The sequence below is a fragment of the Epinephelus lanceolatus genome, chromosome 5 (assembly GCF_041903045.1).
Source record: "Epinephelus lanceolatus isolate andai-2023 chromosome 5, ASM4190304v1, whole genome shotgun sequence".
In the NCBI taxonomy this organism is placed as follows: domain Eukaryota; kingdom Metazoa; phylum Chordata; class Actinopteri; order Perciformes; family Serranidae; genus Epinephelus; species Epinephelus lanceolatus.
The window spans coordinates 22,053,938-22,072,946 of NC_135738.1; the positions used below are offsets into that span (position 1 = coordinate 22,053,938).

Here is a 19,009-nt window from a genome sequence, read left to right on the forward strand (position 1 = left end):
TTCCTATGAAGAATGGTTGAAATGAAGCTGTCCTTTGGTTTGACAAAGAAGTCGTGAACGACAACCCATTTTGCCTGCTGACGTTCCCATGCCCGTACTCAAAATTCTAGACCCTGAAACATCAGTTATTGGTGCACTTACCCATAATGTTCAGATGCACTGCATGCAGCTAATGCCGCAAGTTTATGCTTTACAGTTGGCTTGAGAACTGACAGTAGTGTTTGTGTGAGCAACAACTCAAAATGCAAATTTGTGTTGGTTGAGCTGAAGAACATGTACATGTAGTGACATGAATAGTAATACCAAGTTGGCTGTTTTTTGGCTACTGTTTTTAGTTCAGGTTTATGTTACAGTGTGAGTGTTCATACACTTCATTTGACAAAGGTGAAGTTGCCTTTTTTGCCTTTTATACTGGGCTTGTTATTTGTGTAAATGTGTGATATATTATAGGTTATGTCTGTTGCATTTTTGCATGTGTCAAATTGCAATCTGGGTGCAACTGTGGGGAATAAATGCTTTCCTCCTCGAACATACTGTAGTATGTTGAGATCAAAGCAGCCGTATGGTATGCAGTGAACAGTGCATAATATGAAAACCTGTGTGGATTGAGTAGTTAAAGCCACTTGACAAGCACCTGTTCGGTATTTTAGTCTCAGAGTAGTCATAAATACAGCACATTCACACACTTTCTGTGGTGTTTGATAAATATGTAGAAATTCACACTGAAATAAAATTATCTTATAGTGGGTTTAATTTGTTTGATCCACATTTATTCATAGAGAAGTACACTGACTGAGTACTCAATGAGAGTATCTGATTTTTCTTTTTAAGATATCACTTTTTAACTAATATTTTGTATAATAAATAAGGATAAACCTTTATTTTTTAGCAAGCTCCTCTTGAGACTCAAATTATTTTTCAGGACCAAAACACCACACTGTTTCCTTCAAACATATTTCCCATTTCATGTCATTACATCATTTTGTCTGGCACAGTTATCTGTCAAAAAACAGATGTAGGCTAGTGGACCAGAGGCCGCATAATGTAAATGCTCTAAAAGAGATTTATGGTTCAAAATGTGGTTGATAATGATAATGAAATCATCGTGGGCTGAGCCCTTTGTTGTTTGCGGGCTGATCTGCAACCATCAGTGTATGTAATGTAAGAAATATGTTGGGGCAACATCTGTGTGAGCCACCAGTAACCACTCCCACTGAGTGACTGACTCAGACGCCAGGTCAACCCCCCGCAATCAGTGGGGCCGACTGAGTGGATGAACTGACTGGCTGAAATACTAGTGCATTGGTTGACTGAGTGCAGCTGCTGGGTGGAACTCTCCTCCTCGAGTAGCTGTTTCTGTCTCCATCTATTAGGGAGCTCGTTCCTCACATCTCTAAATGAGGGATGGTGCATGCTGAATGACTCTGTGTATTGTAGGACTTAGTGAGACCGCTTGGCAATCTAAACCAATAGTATCTCAGCGGTAATGTAACTGAGCAAAGGGCATTCGATGCCCATTCTTGTAATTACTCAATTTACTGAAGGATTTGCCATCTAATCTTCAAGAATTACAATGTAAGGATTAATAGAATTTCTTCTAATCTGCAGCCATATAGGTGCAGGTATTAGTCATTGTCTTTAACTTTATTAGAAATAAACTGTTACATTTATTGCACTGCTTCTGTACTGGATGGGTTTGAAATGGTGCTGCTGAAGGACGCTCTACTTCGCTGGATATTTTTAGTGTAAGAGGAGCTGCTCTCTCCCTCCCTCCCCGCGACAAGGGCAAGATTCATAATTTCTGTCAGCATCCATACCCTCAAATTGCATTACAGCAGTGTGTGTCGCCCAGGAACAAAGCCTGCAGTCCAAAGACTGGGTCACAGCAGCAAGGTTCATTTTTAAATGTACTTGGAGAAATAAGTCCCTGTAACTGAGTGGCTCTGAATTTAGAGTGTAGGTTTTTTTTTTTTTATCTTGCTTGAATAACGTTCCTTTAAGTGAAATTATACCATGCAAGTCACTTATAATATGACAGCTTGTTCATAGTCATCCTGGTGAACTTTAAATAGCAAGGGTTAGCTCTGCTTCATAATGCTGCCCAGCGATCGCAGTGTTCTGCTGGAACAATGATTAATTAATTTATGAAACGTATGGAGGAAGTGATAAGGGTGAAGGCGAAAGCCTCTGACTTATTAATTATTTGAATTGCATTCAGGTAGACTCCAGATTCAGTGGGTGTTCTTTGCAAAGAAATGAGCACAAGGACATCCTGATAAAGAAAAGAATACTGTCTCTGCAAGGCATAAGAAAGTAGACATTTGGAAATGTAACAGAGGGGTTAATTTTATACTGACTGTGTGAAAAGAAGATGTGATATTAAGCAGTGCTATAATCATAAGCGGGGAGGGCAGATTTTCAGAGTGGGGCGGGCTTACGCTTCATTTCCACTTACATATGTGTACAGAGACAAGTCAACTGGAAGTCTATTCATTCCTATGGGAATCTCTGTGATATCCAATGTGCCTGCGAAACTCCTCCCTATGTATGTTACAAAAAAAAAACTTTTGTAGTGGATTTAGAGACCAAAGCTTATCTAACAGGCTGCTAACCAGTTAACAGGCTATTTCCTTCAATTCAGTTGCATGTGTTGATTGTCAAGTGAGTTTGTATCATTAAAACGAACTTGTTTATCTCATTATAACAAATTTTGAGTATGAGTAATGTTACTGTGCTAAAATATGGTTATACATCATATACAGTCAGATTGTCATATCAGTTGTATTTTAATGCTACGTAGATGGCAGGCCAACATCTCCATGCAATATTGGTCCTGTTTTTGTCCCGGGAATGTTCCAAGCTCATATTCCAAACTACTGGGTGGCAAAAAATGGACAAAAGCCTCTCCCCCGTGGCTACAGGTAGCTTCTATCAGGTTTCTATCCATCTGTAAAGAAATGCACTTCCTTGCGTTGGACACAAGGGGCATCATCCGTATATTTACAGATCTACAGACACCAGTCATATGCATATGTGGAAATGAAGCGTTAGGGGACACATTCCCCTCAATATTTAGATCATGTTACATTTACACCTTAAATTGATGAAGGAAAGTAGGGATGCACCAACTGATCGATTGGTGCCAGTTTTCAGCTCTATCGTCCTGTCCTGACCCGTTACCTGATGGTCCACATTGGAAACAGCAGTGCAGATATTGACTGACTATTTTTTGCGCCTCTGCAACCTCGTCTAGTTAGCTTTTTCACAAAGTGGGTTCCATTTAATAGACTTGGTAGTTTATTCTGTGGAAGCAAAACGATTTAACACAAGGGACTGAAAGGAAAATAAAATGGTAACACTACTTGGGCTGAAGGGAGCTGTCAGTCAAGTGTGAACTCGGGAATGGTTTGAGCAGCCAATGGGCTGTTTTTAGTTTAGTTATGAACATTTATTTTCACTCAGATTTTTGTGGATGCTTAATGAGGCATCTTTGATATTATTTATCTCTTTTTACTATTTCAAGTCAAGTTTCCAGTGGCCTTAAAAAAGGTTCCAAATATGTATGTGTATGCTGTCAATTGTAGCCCATAGAAGGGGAGAAATTCAGAATCAGCCGAGATTGGTATTGGCAGGTCAGATTCCTAAAAACTGGACATCTGAATTGACCAACAAAATAACAATTGGTGAATCTCTACAGAAAAGGCAACATTGATGCAGAAAAATTCCCCAGAATGCAATGAATTTCTGGGGTGAGGACCCCAACGCCCCGCATGTGTCTCCCCACAGTGTTGAAACAAAACTTTGGCTGTAATAACTGTATTTTTACACCCTCCACACCTTGTAAAAAACAAACCTGCTCCATCCATCATTCTTTTGGCAGCTTACGAATACTTTTTGCATCGGTGTAACATAATCATATTCTCCTCATGTTATTAATGTGGTGAAGGCAAGCTGACAGAATGATGTCTCTGTGGCCCCATGTTGCTACTTAGATTACAGCCCTGGGCTATTAAATAGATGTATAATAATTTGCTATATGTTTGCTGTAAATCAAGTACGCCTCACACTCATCATAAAGGTGTATTTATGGTGATTGATTAATGTCTACCTTTTGTGTACTGTTAGGGCTCTGATTCACCAAATTTAAATTAGGATGTGCTTAAAATGATCGCTGGGCAGCCATTAAATCTAGAAACAGCTTTTACATCTGGTGGAAATAACACACCTGACCTTGACACATCTCCCCGCTGTGGCGTTAATAAAAAATGTGGTTCCTGGGTTGCAGGAATATTGGATTTGAATACACAGTTGATCAAAACAACAAGCCTTGTTTGCTGTTATGTGACCCGCCATTGTCTGTGTTCCAGGAAGACGTAATGGTCTCTAGAGACATACTGTGGTCCTGCAGGAAACTGACCTTGCTTTCAATCAGGCAGGGATAAAAGGCTGATGTAGTGCTCAGGGGGGTCGGCACATAAAGGGGAGAGAAAAGGAGGTGTGTAGTGGATCAGTTTAGCCAATTCGCATTTTCTCAACACGCGCATGCTTTAATCCTGCTGTTCTCAACAGTCCAAGAACTGCTGAGGTCAGAGTTACTCTCAGCCCTCCATTCAATGCCATTGACATACTACATGCTTAAATTAAACACCAATAATAGTCCACCAGGCTGGAGTTGTAGTAAGTGGCAATTCAGTGTATCTGTGAGGTTCGTTAAGGCACCACAGTATTTTCCCGCTGCTTTTCTGGCTATTTCATTTGAGCTTTGGGGTTATTTTCAATTGCGTCACAGCTTGCTAAAATCTAATTTTCATCCCTTACAATAACTGTGCTTGCTTTAGAGCCGCCATACCAGTCCACCTTTTACCCCAGAGTGGCTGTTTGTGTAAGTAAGACACGAGATGTTTGCATCTGCATCTCTGTTTCTGTGTCGACTCCCAAACGCTGCTGAAGCAGAAAGTGTGTACAAAGCGTTGTTTACCAGGGAATCATTACTGCTCCTCCCGTGATCTCAGTTTAATGGGCTGACCTTGAAAATCCAGTCGCAGCGTGGGGGGATGGTTTAGATTTCTTGCTTTAAGATTAAGGAATTATATGCGTTTTGAATTTGTTATTTTCCGTTCTAATTTAACTCAACTTGCTTTTTTAATGATGTTTTGCTTCTAAGTGTTCTACAGGTCATTCCTAATGTAATTAATGAGCAATTTCCTCAGAGCACAATGTCAAGTGTTTGCACTGTGGATCATCAGTTTTTTTTTTTGTTTGTTTAGAGAACGTATCTTATATTTCACGAAATACAAAGCATGAATTAATTAAAACAACTGACAACTTGTGAATTTCAGTGGACAGTCTTGCACAGTGTGAGTAAAATGTGCAGTGCAGTATTTGCTATATGATTTTTATGCCTCCACAACAGCAATGGCTGTGGCTGGAGGAAATATGTTTTTGGGTTGTCCACCCATACGTACATACGTCGAACGCGATATCTCAAGAACATCTTGAGGGAATTTCTTTAAATTTGTTACAAACATCCACTCTGACTCAGCTGTGAAGTGATCAGATTTTGGTAGTCAAATGTCAAGGTCACTGTGACCAAGCGTCTGGCTCATTGTCATGAATGCGAGATGTCAAGAACGCCTTGGGGCGATTTTCTCACATGGGCAGGTTAGAACTCAACAATTAGAATTTGGTGGTCAAAGGTCACTGTGACCTCACAAAATGTGTTGGACAATAAATTTTTATACACTAATTATGACAAAATCTCACACAAATGTCAAGTCAGATATGAAGAAGTGATGACATTTTATATCCAAAAGCTCGAAAGTTGCCTTCACAGCGACATCACAGTGTTCTGCACAAACACGTTTTCCTTGCCATGATGCAGCACCATCAAGAGCTGCACACATGCTGCATCTTTAACCGCCTGGAAAACGTGAGGTCAGGCACTGGATGCTACTCTTGTGCCTTTTCTGTGCCAGCTTTCAAGAGCGCAGCGGCAGGTTGCGTCTGAGGTTGCTAAGCAACCTTATCAAGCATCGCACCATAGCCTATTTACCTGAAATCCTGAGTGCAGAGCTGATCGTCTTCCAGGCTCTGTTTGTGTGAATGCCTATTGTCCGTGGTACAGATGTAAAGCTCTGGCGGCCTTGCACTAAAATGCTTAACTTCTCCATATTCATCACAGACTGATATTTATAAAAGACAACAAAGATATTTATTTGCTGTGATTGGTTGGTCCTCGTCACATGACATGCGGTGCACGCTGCTGGGTTCCAAAAGTTGAACGCAGCCGTCATGCACTGGAAAAAAGGCGCTTGGGAATGCTCTGGCGTTTGGGTTGCGTGCCACTGGTCTACATTAAAAACAATGACTTCGAGGGCACAAGAAATGTGGCATGTGTACGACCCCTAACTCAGGAACTGGAGGGGGGACATGTGGTTGATGACATTATTCTTGGGCGATCAACTTGAAACTTTGTTGATTGTATAGATTTTCTGTGCTGCTGTGTTGAAGATGTTTGTGAAGAGAGATGTTTTAGAGTATACAGCTTCTTTGAAGCAACATCCATATTTGAAGCATTACTGTCATGGCTCATATGAGTCTGGACAGACATGAATGTAAACTGTAATTTCAACTTGATTGGTTGGTGGAGGCATACAACCATGCAGCAGTAATTCAAGTTGTATTGAACATTTTCAAAGCAGCCGTGAAGAACTTGTATGCTTCACAGTTGGAAATCATGACTGTGGTTCCAAGCATCCCATGCGTATCTCTTTCAGAAGAACAATTGATCCTGGCTTTTGTGGTACTCTGCATGTTGTACATCTTCACGTCGACACGCAGGCATTTACTCTGGTATTGATCAAATAAAAACCACAAAATTGAAGCACCCCTATACAGCATTGTTTGCATGGGTGTCCTTGAAGGAATGTTATTCATTCTCGTCCACACCCTGTTATGCTCTCGAGGGTCAGTCTGCTTCACATTTGTTGTTCTATTAGAAGCATTTGGAAGACTGGTCCCAAACAAACTGCTCAGGCCTGGGCCACGGTTTAAGTTTCCTGTCAGGCAACCTCCTTGGTTGTTGTGCGACAGACTGGTGCAGTGATGGTAGCAGTTGTTTCTTTTGGGCTCTGCGCCGCTGCTGGTATTACAGTCAATCATTAGAGCTGTATCCTCTCCAGATGGCTCCTGCCGTCCCTGGTCTCTATTGAATTGTTCGTGTTTAGACTCCCCAGCAAGCTGCTCTTTGGCCATTTTCATGTCTTAATATCCAGAGTAGTGGGAGCTAATTCAAAGCAGGACTCTTTTCTGATGGACTAGTGACTGTCGTGAAATTACATTTTTAGGTTTACCTGGTGATTTAGAAAGGGTGATAACATAGATAAGATTCAACAGATTGTCTTGTAAGTTAGCTGTGTCTCATAATGCTCCCCTCTCAGATGCGGATCCATTAAAGCAGAGCTAATGAGGAGCTGGCTGCACTGGAGTGTTTGCACAAGGATCGTAGTGAAAAATATGCTCTCACACTAGTGTAAGCTTGGGGATTATCATTATCCTCCTGGGTTTCATCATGTGGTTTCTGCAGTGCTTACTCTCTGAAGTGACTGATGCTACTCACAACAGACACTAAAGTGACTGTTGCTTTAGCAGTAGAGCGACAGTAATCTTTAGCTGTCATCAGAGCTGTTTGGCAGAGATGGACTTGTCTGAAAATGTTGCAAAACTATTTTATTTGCACAGTTTTTATTTTTCTGTGTGTGTGTGTGTGTGTGTGTGTGTGTGTGTGTGTGTGTGTGGGCGTTGTTATCTGCGAGTTTACATTGTGATCGCATATGTGCCCCTGTGGCCTGTCATGTTGTCAGTCTGGGGTCTGAAGCTGCTTGTCTAGAAGAGAGCATGTGTGGAAGAGCTGGATGACAAAAACTCGGTGGGGCTCCTCTGCCAGCCTGTATAGAGGAGAGCTCATGCAGTGCCATTACCCCTTCTTCTTTGTGCTTGTCTTTCCCACTTTGTATGAAGAATAACTCAGGGAGGGAGAGGAGCTATTGGAGAGGAACCCATAGCCACGATAGAGCCACAGTCACAGGTGGGCTCATTCACAACTCCGCCATTATAGAAAATTTACCTCTCAGAGTCTCTCTGCTCCGGCTCAAAAGGGGCCTGTGGATGAGCCGTGAATCCTGAGCACAAAAAAAGTCTTTGTGTGGCTGGGATCTGAATCGTGTCAGTGTGAAGATTTGAACTTTTGCCACAGAGAGAAACACTGAAATTCTTCTAGTGTTAAAAGTAGAATTTTGGAATACAGAAAAACTGAAACTATTAGTTGAATAATTGATCATTTGAGCACTAGAAAAATAACCTCAGCATCTTTGAAGCAAAAGTACCAAAAATCAATTCCTTCCAGTTTCTCAAATGTAAATATTTGTTGGTTTTCATAGTCTTCTATGATATTAAAGGTATACCATGTAGGAATTGTTGTTACTGTTTGTAAACAGTATCGCCAATGAAAGTGAAAGTGAAAGCCAGCCCCAGATATCTCATTAAAGTAATGAACAGGTTAATGCTCCAGTAAGTATAATCCAGTATGTATTACTGGATTATACAGTATGTATTTTACCATGATGAAGACATTTAGTCACCACGCATTGATCATTTCAAATACAAACTGCCATGTAAAATAGAAGGCATTTTAATTTTGCACAAATCCTACAGTGTGCCTTAGATTATTTTATTTATTTATTTATTTTTTTTACATTTATATTTTTGTATTGAGACCATATTCCAACCACACAAAAGGCCCTTCACAAGATGGACTAAGCACAGTACACCTGAAATATGCGAAGAACAGCTGTCATGATCCCCAAAAAAGACCCAACAGCAATTTATCGATATATTATCAAAATCGCAATACGGCCAAGTGCAATATCCAAATTGCAGGAGCTGCAATTTTTTGATGAATGTAAAATGTGTTGTAGCATACCATTATATGTGGTAAGGGGAACATGCTTGTTTGGTACAGACCCAAGCAAAAATCATGTCATCATTTTTAGACTTTGTCACCAAAAATGAAATGCCGAAATTACCATTCCCACTTAAATTGCGACTCATATTGCAATAATTTTCAAAATAATCACGATTTTCATGATTTTGGGATTACTGTTGTAGCGTCTGCACATTGTTTTTTAAGGAAATCCTATACTGTTAATACAGATCTTTTTTTAAATCTTTGTATTTTGGACCATTGGTCAGACAAAACAAGAAATTTCAATATGCCAGCTTAGGCTTTAGGAAATTGTAGTGGGCATTTTTCACTATGTAATGAAGTTTTATGGACCAAACCATTAATTCACTGATCACTTAACACGAAAAATAGTCAACATATTGACTTGAAATGACTATTATTATTGCAGCCTTAGAATATAGTAACCTCTGTTAGGGATGTATAATATGCAAAAAAACAATATTGTGATTATTTTGAGATACTGCACTATGAGTCACAGTTTTAGAGGGAAAGGTGACTTTTGCATTATCTTTTCCCTGAAAACAAATCTAAAAATGATGATTTTGTCATTTTTGCTGGGGTCTGTACCAAACAAGCATTTTCCTGTACGTCTGGAATATGATTTATAGGCTAGGGCATGTCTGTAGCACCACAGTGCTTCATTTATAACAGTATGTTGTGACACATTTTACCTTCATCAAAAAATTGCCACTCCTGTGATGTGGTTATTGCACTTGGCTATATTGCGATTGTGATAATATTTCAATTAATCTAATGTCTTTACTTGGGAACTTGAATCTGTGCTCATATACCCATGATTCTCCAGACAGATGAATGTGTGGCAGACTCATTTTAGTTCACGCAAAAGTAATAACTAGATTTTAAGCCTATGATGTAGTTAAGAATGAGGCAGAGAGCCGTCAGAGTATAGATGACCCTATTTATCATGTTCATCCCTCTCACTGTTGAAGCCAAGGTCAAGGAAGAGGAGAAACGCTCTGCAGTATCAGTCTCTTTCCTTTTTTGCGCATATGAGTCTCAGAATACCTGAACTGATTCACCCTAATTGCAGTATGTGACAAAACACCCACTGATTTGTCTCACAGTGAAATCTGCTTCTGGGGGAAGAGTGTGAGCCAGGAGAAGAACGAATAATGATGCAGCGGCGGAATGTCATTTTCTGTGTTTTGACTCGGCTCCTGTTATTGCTGACGATTAGAGAGATTTGCACTTATTTCCCTTTTTGCTGCTGAAAGGTTATGTCGCTTGCCTTGGTTCAGATAATTCTACACACACAGCAATCAGGCAGAAGCTCCCCATGCACTTAACCCTTTATTATCAGCAGAACAGCAGGGAGGAATGAGGAGCTGCTGAGGCAGGGGTACGGCATAACACACATTCAATTTCACAGGTAAAAATGTCCCAGAGGAGATAATTGTGATGATTTGTTCTGTGCTTTGTGGTGCTGTAGTCTGCATCTGAGACTACACACTTTCGAGCAGGATTGTATTACGAGAGGACATTTTAATAATGACTTGTTGGTACCAGCCGTAACGCAGGTCATCTATTTGGATGATTCGACTTTACACACTCCCACCCTGACATTATGTCTCCACCTCTGTATTTTCCAGGTGTGTAGGTCGGTGAGGCCATTATACTACCTACCAAGATGGTGGCTCTGTCACTAAAGATTTGTGTACGCCAGTGCAACGTGGTGAAGACGATGCAGTTTGAGCCATCCACGCCTGTGTACGACGCCTGCAGGATCATCAGAGAGAGAGTCCCAGAAGCCCAGACAGGACAAGGTTGGTGGATGACTCAGAAAATGTAATTTGCATAATCGAAATCTATAGATTCCACATTCGCACGCTGGGTTTCACTTTGTGTTTCAGCGTCAGATTACGGCCTCTTCCTGTCTGACGATGATCCCAGGAAAGGAATCTGGCTCGAGTCAGGAAGAACCCTGGATTACTACATGCTGCGAAACGGGGTAAGATTAAGTCATGTAGTTTGGGGTGGGGAACTGTCAGTGTCACTTACCGTCTCCCAAAGTGATTTACATTTTCTAGAGGGACCTGAGATATTTATGCTTCCCCTGCTTGTGGGGAGCGACTGCAGTTTACTTTGGAGAACGGATCGGTAGGGTTGTGGATGTCATTGTGCTTCCTCTCCTGTTTTCTCAGGATATTTTGGAGTATAAGAAGAAACAGAGGCCGCAGAAGATCAAAATGCTGGATGGTGCAGTGAAAACCATCATGGTGGACGATTCGAAAACGGTCGGGGAGCTTCTTGTCACCATATGCAGCAGAATAGGTAAGTGATAGTCTGCTGGAGTGCTGCTAACATGAATCTTGTGAAGCCATCGTCCAAGGCTTGAATTATTCATCCTTCTGTTTTATTTTTAGTCCAAGTCTTACTACTTGACTTCATACTGAGTTGCATTATGTTCCTGTATTATTACTTGCTATTGAATTCATATATTAAGCATTTGTTAAGTACTTTGAAGCATTCATGTATGCCGGGTAAAGTCCTAATCACTTTTGTTCAGACCACGATGGGCATGATTTATCAAGCTCAAACCAGCTTGTTAATAATAAATACTGAAGTGTTCTTCCGAAGGCCCAGACCGTGCCATCCTTGCCTGTCACAGAGGTGTTCCCTAAGCTGTATATTTCAATTATAATAGGCTGCCATCAAGCTCAATTGGGTGAGGAGGAGAGGGATGTGTGCCTGGCAGATAGCTTTATTGGAAATGTTTGTTTAGAGTAGGTCTTTCTGCTTGGCTTCTTCTCCTCATCGGCTCCCATTTTAGTTCGCTGGCTCCGTACCAGCTTTCCTTCACTTGTGTTTCAAAGCACAGAGGAAGAGATAAAAAAGAGAGGAGAATTGCAGAAGCACTTCCTCTATCACGGCGCTGGTTATCTTGCTGGGTTTGAAGCATCTCCTCCTCTGAGAATCCCCTGGCTAACTTGCGCCCTTTTCAGGAATCACCAACTATGAGGAGTACTCCCTCATTCAAGAGGTGACGGAGGACAAGAAAGATGAAGGAATGGGGACGCTGAAGAAAGACAGAACGCTGCTGCTCCGAGATGAGAGGAAGATGGAAAAGCTCAAAGCCAAACTCCACACGGATGATGACTGTGAGTGCGAGCTGGCAAAGAGCCTCCAGAAGTGTCGTTGATATCTTGATGGCTTTTACGCCCGTTTCTTATTTTCGCATTAATGAATCTGACTCAACACCATCATGTGGACATGTGCTTTTATCACTCAAGTTTAATTTATTGCATGGACATATCAAAGTTTAATGGAATTACAACTGTTATCTTTTGCCCAGAGGACACCAATTAAATTTTGAAACATGCGAATATATAAATCACCCTCCAACTTTGGCTGAAAACTAGCTTTCGTCTCAGCAGAAAATAATGCAAATGACACTGCTCATGCTCCGTCAAGGTTTCCACTTTCCCCGTGATTAATCTGGTTGATTGTCTGTCTAAGCTGATCTGTCTCACGTTTTCCAACTGCCTGGTTAATTTCACCATCAGTATCCTCCTCTAGTAACATCTTTGTAAAGCAAATGTCTTTTCATTTCAGCGCATGAGTGTGTAACAGAGTGTGTGTATTGATTGGGCAGTGAACTGGCTGGACCACAGCAGGACGTTCAGAGAGCAGGGAGTGGAGGAGAGTGAGACTCTGCTGCTCAGGCGCAAGTTCTTCTATTCGGACCAGAATGTGGACTCGCGGGATCCTGTCCAGCTAAACCTGCTCTATGTTCAGGTAAAACAATTACACACACCTTTCTGCTGGTGTAGCAAAAAAAAAAAACACACACATTTTTTGCTGTTACAGCCCAACCTGGAAAAATGAGGCCAAGGCAAGCTAGCATATGAATTACACTGCAATTGTAGTGTTCAATGTTTCTCAGAGGAGACGAGACAGTGTAATTAGGCTCAATAACTATGTTGTAGTGTGCATCTAACATTTGGCCAGGTCTGGACAGACAGATGTGGGAAGCTCAGATGTGGTCCAGACAGGTTTGACTTGTTTCCTTGCTTCATACTGTGCAGTGGCACAACAGTATAAATCCTTGAAGGCAAAGCTTTAGCTCCAGATGTGCAGCAGAATAAGCTGTAAACACAACATTTGTTGGGTTTCCATCCAAATGTAGTGCAAATTTAAACAAATTTTCACATGCAAATATATGTGCTTTTTTTTATCCACTTCTGTTATGCAAATATCGGAAGTTGGTTCACTGGGATAAGCAGTGGGTGGTGCTTATTCTCCAGTCAGGTGCTGCTGCAGGAGTGAGCATAACAAGGTGATGTAATTAAAAAATGCCAGTCAAACCGCAAACAAAGGAGAATTATGGATGTATAATAATGGAAAGTCACATTGGACAATGGAAATACAGAGTTTTGAACAACTAGCATTACAGCTCTTGGAAGAGTTTTGCTGACAGCCCTGTGCACATACATAAGCATGTGTTATAGGCAACATGATCAAAGTCATACAGAGATGACAAGGAGAGCTTATGCAGCGACGATATGTATGACTCAGTCATCATTTGTTTGCTGAAACTTATATACTATATGCTTATTTGCTTTTAGTACACTGCCTTTTCCATCTTCCCCAAGTGTCAAGTGCCAGCCTTGGCCGTAGGCATTATGTTTTCAGGTTGTCCGTCTGTCTTTCCCATTCTCGTGAACGCAATATCCCAAGAACACCTTGAAGCAATTTCCTTAAATTTGGTACAAATGATCATTGAGTCAAGGATACACTGATTAGATTTTGGTGGTCAAAGGTCAAGGTCACTGTGACCTTGCATCCATCTCATTCAAATGCGTGTGATATCAAGAAGGCCTTGTGAGAATTTCCTCAAATTTGGCACAAACGTCTCCTTGGACTCAAGAGGGAACTGATTCGAACTTGGTGGTCGAAGGTCAAAGGAAAAGATCACTGTGCCCTCACAAATCATGTTTTTTTGCCATAACTCAAGAATTTACACGTTCATTATAAAAAAAAAAAAATCACACATATCCAAAAGGTCAAAGGTCAGTTTCACTTTGACATCATAGAGTTCTGCAAAAACACCTTTTGGGCCATAACTCAGGAACAAAAGGGGAGAAATGTGGTCAGATGCTAAATTGGTGACACTTATGTTGGGTGTACACCTTAAAACTCTTCTGATCCTCTGTGCTGCCGTGTTGAAGATATTTGTGAAGCATCCATGTTTTCAGTCATAGAGGCAAACTGTAATGGCAACTTAACAGGTTTGCAGAGGCATACAACCCCGAGGTGTTAATTGTGGTTGGCAATATTTTCAGATTTTCTAGAATTTTTAGCATTTCTGCTCAGGTTTTTATATATGCATATTGTCATCTTACAGAGTTGATAATATGGGAACAATCTGTGGCTTTGTCACAACAGGCAATCACTAATGCTCATTTAATTAATTGCTTATATAAAAATATTGATTTGTGCAACCATCAGGTCCTCTACGATTCCCACCATCACATTACCTTTATACAACTTTCCACTTAAAGCCCCTGTCCTCTCCATACAAACATGCAGTTATCAGCATCACTGCTGTTTGTGTTACCGATTGTTGGGCTCTGACCTTGAGTTTGCTAGATGTGTCCAACTGGATATCTCAGAGAATGATCGGAGAATGGACACAACTAGATGAGCTTTGCAACCCCAGCCTACCATTCTTTGTGTTATGACAAGCACAGACAGATTCACCTTGAGGCATAATTTTGAGTAGACTGTTCAATGCATGATTAACAATATCTCTTCCACACCTGATTGAATGAATGCACTACTCAGTAGGATGACATTGGTTTTTGCTGCTGATTTTTAACTTAAAAAAACATGGCTACAATTCTGGAAATGTCACTAAACTGTGAAATCTTTGCACTGACAAAATAAGCTATTAGGTTCCTGAATCGTGTTTCATTTTCTCACCCGAAAATATAGTTTTCCTAAGTAGCTTTAAGGTTGGATAACCATCTTAATCCACACTATTTCGCATAAGCTTATTTCAGCTCTTTAACTCACAGTGTTTAGACTGAAATACCCAAACTCTATGTTTTCTAAAGCTCCACCATTCCTTCAAATGGAAATATTCGACATGTCTTGTTCACTTCCCCAAAATTCAGCCTGGCAAATTTGGGCTGAATCCTATTTCTTGTTTTTGCCCATACCCCTCATTTTCTAGTGCCATCTTGCCTCTCGGAACAAAGTTACAAAGAGGTTGTGGTTGAAATCCACCCCTGTAAAATGGGACAACCCTTTCAAGACCCTGATACATTGCTGATGCTGGTGTTGCCGGACATTACAAATATGCTGTCCTCTGCTGTGGACTATAGACATCCTGTTTGCGGTTTTGCGGTCATCAGGTAAAAAAGAACACTGCATTATTACCAGCCAACTTTGGAGTAACCCGTGCTTACCCTGCTAGTCTGCACTGATATTAGAGGGGAGGTTAACAAGTGCAGCGACTTTGCTGCTGGTTACATTTCAGGGACCATTTGACACTCAGCGGGGCTAGGTGGTAGGGGGCAAGGGGTGTATTTGGACTGGGCCTTGAGTCCTTGGAAACATGGGTATCCCCACTGCAACTTCAAAGGCTCTGTGGGTTTCAATATTAACTGACTGCACAGCACAAGTTTGAGTGGGGGTGAGGAGGTTTTATCAATAGGACTGTGGTATGTTCATGAGGTTTAGGAGTTACATTAGTATGTAAACACTTCCTGTTATTTGCAGAATCGTCCAACATGCAGCATATAGCATCTGGTTGGAGAGAGATGTAGTTTGGCTTTGTGGAGTCACGTCTGCATGAGGTGGTGTGCGTTTATTTAACGAGTTTGTTCTCTCTCCATCTCTATCTGTGACTCTGTGTGTGTGTGTTGGTTCTACCAGTTTTGTAAACTGAGGGAGCCATGCTGGCACCAAGGGGTTCCCTGAGGGGGGTCAGCTGAGTCCAGTATCGCACTAGTCAGGGTTTACTCACTGCAGAGTGCACACATCATTGCATGCACATTAACCCCTCTTGGAAGCAGCAGAGAGTACCCAAACACAAACACAAACACACACACACGCATGCAGATGTATCTTGCGAGATGGTGGGAAAGTATTGGAGAGAGTTAGAGCTGGATGCAACATTTTTTATAGAAGAAATATACAAACAAAAAAAACATTTGCTCGCTCTTCCACACAAATTCTCTGCAAAAACAGCACTCACTTAGAGATATATATATATATTCCATGTGTGAAATGTGTATAGCTGTTTGAATATGACTCTTTTCATCTTTCCCATCCCCGCTGCGTTCCTGAATATGTTCATAAAAGGCATCCAGCCACCCACCCTCGCTGCCTGCTCTCCTCCCTCCTATCTGTCTGTTCCTGTTTTTGCCTCTATTTTTCTTACCCTCCGTTTCCTTCCCTTCCAGTTCGCCTGTCTCCACTCCCTCTCCATCTCCTACACATTCTGACATAATCACACACACATCCCCACCCTGTTACCCTGGCACACAGTACAGCACGGTGCATATCATACTCTCCTCTCAACACAGACTCATATTTCCTTTCACAATAACAACCCCGCCCCTTGCCCCCGCCTCCTTTTTGCCTCTCTCTCTCGCACTTCCCCATCCATCTTTCCCTCTCGTTCTGTCTCTGACACACACACACTCGGATTGTCACACAGGCAGATCACAGAGACTCTTTACATGGAAGTGGCTCTAATTTGTCACTGTGTTAAAAAGGCCAAACAGAGCCAGAAGAGGGGATCTTTAGCAGAGTGGAACAAACCCCAGGCTTCTCTTTCACTTCTTGTCTTTTCCTTTTTAAAAAAAAAAGCACAGCTTTTTACTCCCTTCATTTTCCTCTTTTACATCATTCACAATTCCTGTTACTCTAAAAAAAAAAAAAAAACTCAGCAGGATTGAGTAATTGAATTCAGATTGTGCAGATGATGACATTATTGCTGGCATTTCTTTGACGGAGCATCCCTGCGAATCAGCGATGATGTCAAATGTTTATTAATGATTTGGAGCTTCCATGGTTTCAAACCCACCCACACACACTCGCAAACACACACACACACACACACACACACATACACATAATGGAAGCTTTGCCAGTAACAGACTAATCTCCTTTACTACTGGGCCACTCCCTTTCTGTCATGTATTTGTGCTAAGACCAGGATAAACCTCCGCAGCAATAGCATCACCCTGTGTGTCCTGCTCTATTTTGCTTTTACTTTTGCTCCATTTAGTTGCTTCTGAAAGAAGACTATTTGTACCATGAGGCAGCGTAGTCCAGAGCAGGGACAGATGAAGAATTTGTATTCAAAATAATGCGAATCCTGTGTAACCAAGGACCAGCTGTGCTACAGGATGTAACATCATTTCATCTTGTTTTTCCCCATCAAAAGGTCTGTAAGAATCCATGAGAGCATTTTAAGAGCGTATGAGGTATATTTGCTTTATTAGAAAATAAATAACACAGAGAAATAGAAGACTCAAGGGTTGGATTTTAACCAAGGTACAGTTCAGATACATTGCTGTAGCTAGGTGAGCCACCATGACCCCACCAATTCATCTTTTCATTCAGGGATTTGTCTTCACAATATAACCGTGTTGTCTATGTCATGAAGCTGTTGAATATTCCTTTACTCACTGATTTATTGGCAGCCGTCCTGGTCGATCGCTGTGTGCATTTAGTTGCTTTAGTGTATCCCCTATGTCAGCATTTATTTTTAAGGCTGCATTATACTGTGTGCACTCTGCTGGGCCATGGTGGACTGGTTGACCTCAGTGTTGTAGCCTCAGGCTGTATGTGTCACAGCTTCTGATGTCTTGTGCTTCACTTCCACTCATGCAGCGCTATTAAAATGTCCCAGAACCAGCGCCTGTATCACTTGCCATATCCACTCTGAGAAAATTCAAGAGTCTGTCCTTACTGTCTTGTCTGTTGACAATCATGGTAGGAAAATCTGGCCGGTTGTGTGACCGAACAGAAGCATGTACCTGTTAGTTGGCTGCTTATTGATTTGATCCAGCCAATGATTCATTCATTATTAATAGTAAACTTTTACTGTATGTGACAATGCCAGACTAAATAATATAATACATATCAATGTTGTCAAAAGTGCTGATACTTTTTCGATACCACGTATTTAAAATGATACAATCTCCATTAATCATACATTTAATAGTATTTAAAATAATAATGAAGTTATGAAACAATGAAATCTGCAATCAGATTTTCAACTCAAGGCCACACAAATAAAACAACAGGGAAGAATATCAACCATACTCAAACTGTGGCTGTTATGACAGTCTCTCCAGCAGTGAATCCATCACATGATTGGAGGTGTGTGTTCGGTGACTTTTTCTGTACCTACATTGGATGCAGGTTGTAAAATCAAGGATCAAGGATTCTTCATTGTCATTCCAGCGAAATGAACGAAAAAGCGAAAAGAACGAAATGCATAACTCAGGTCTCTATGATTATTAAATAATGAACATTATAATGAAGCACTAAGTCAACAAATAAGTAATTAACTAAATAAATGACTAAAGTGAGGAGTGCAGTCAATAATAAAATCATACTGAAACCAAGAAACATAAAATATATGAAAATAAAAATATAAGAAATAAAAGAAAGAAAAAACATTGGCCCATTTTTTGCCGAGTTATTGAAAGAGATATTGAGCATAACTTTTAAACTAATATCATATCAAAGTTTAAAATTCTGGTATTGTGACAAGCCTAATATATATTTTAAGCAAAGCCATGAGCATATCAACATGCCAACAGTATCCCATTTCTTAACATTATTCTCGTTTTGATCATATGCAGCATGTGATCAGAACATGTGCTCCATGTGTCCTGTTTGCATTAGCTGATTGGCATCAGCTGTTTCACAATGACCGGCTCATTCGCAGCTGTCTGTCATGTGACAAGCAACTTCCAGTCATATTCATGCAGGTGTCCAACA

General features: G+C 40.9%; 1 protein-coding gene across 5 annotated transcripts in view; it reads left to right on the forward strand.

Moving 5' to 3' along the window:
• The window catches only part of tln2b (talin 2b), a 113,118-nt gene that overhangs the window by 37,094 nt on the left and 57,015 nt on the right, over positions 1-19,009 (forward strand). For all 5 annotated transcript variants that reach the window (XM_033634259.2, XM_078168337.1, XM_033634261.2 and 2 more), the window contains exons 2-6: positions 10,633-10,806; positions 10,894-10,991; positions 11,185-11,314; positions 11,986-12,141; positions 12,636-12,778. In XM_033634259.2, the coding sequence (XP_033490150.1) occupies positions 10,671-10,806; positions 10,894-10,991; positions 11,185-11,314; positions 11,986-12,141; positions 12,636-12,778 (663 nt within the window). In that variant the 5' untranslated portion in view covers positions 10,633-10,670. The remainder of the gene's footprint in view (positions 1-10,632; positions 10,807-10,893; positions 10,992-11,184; positions 11,315-11,985; positions 12,142-12,635; positions 12,779-19,009) is intronic.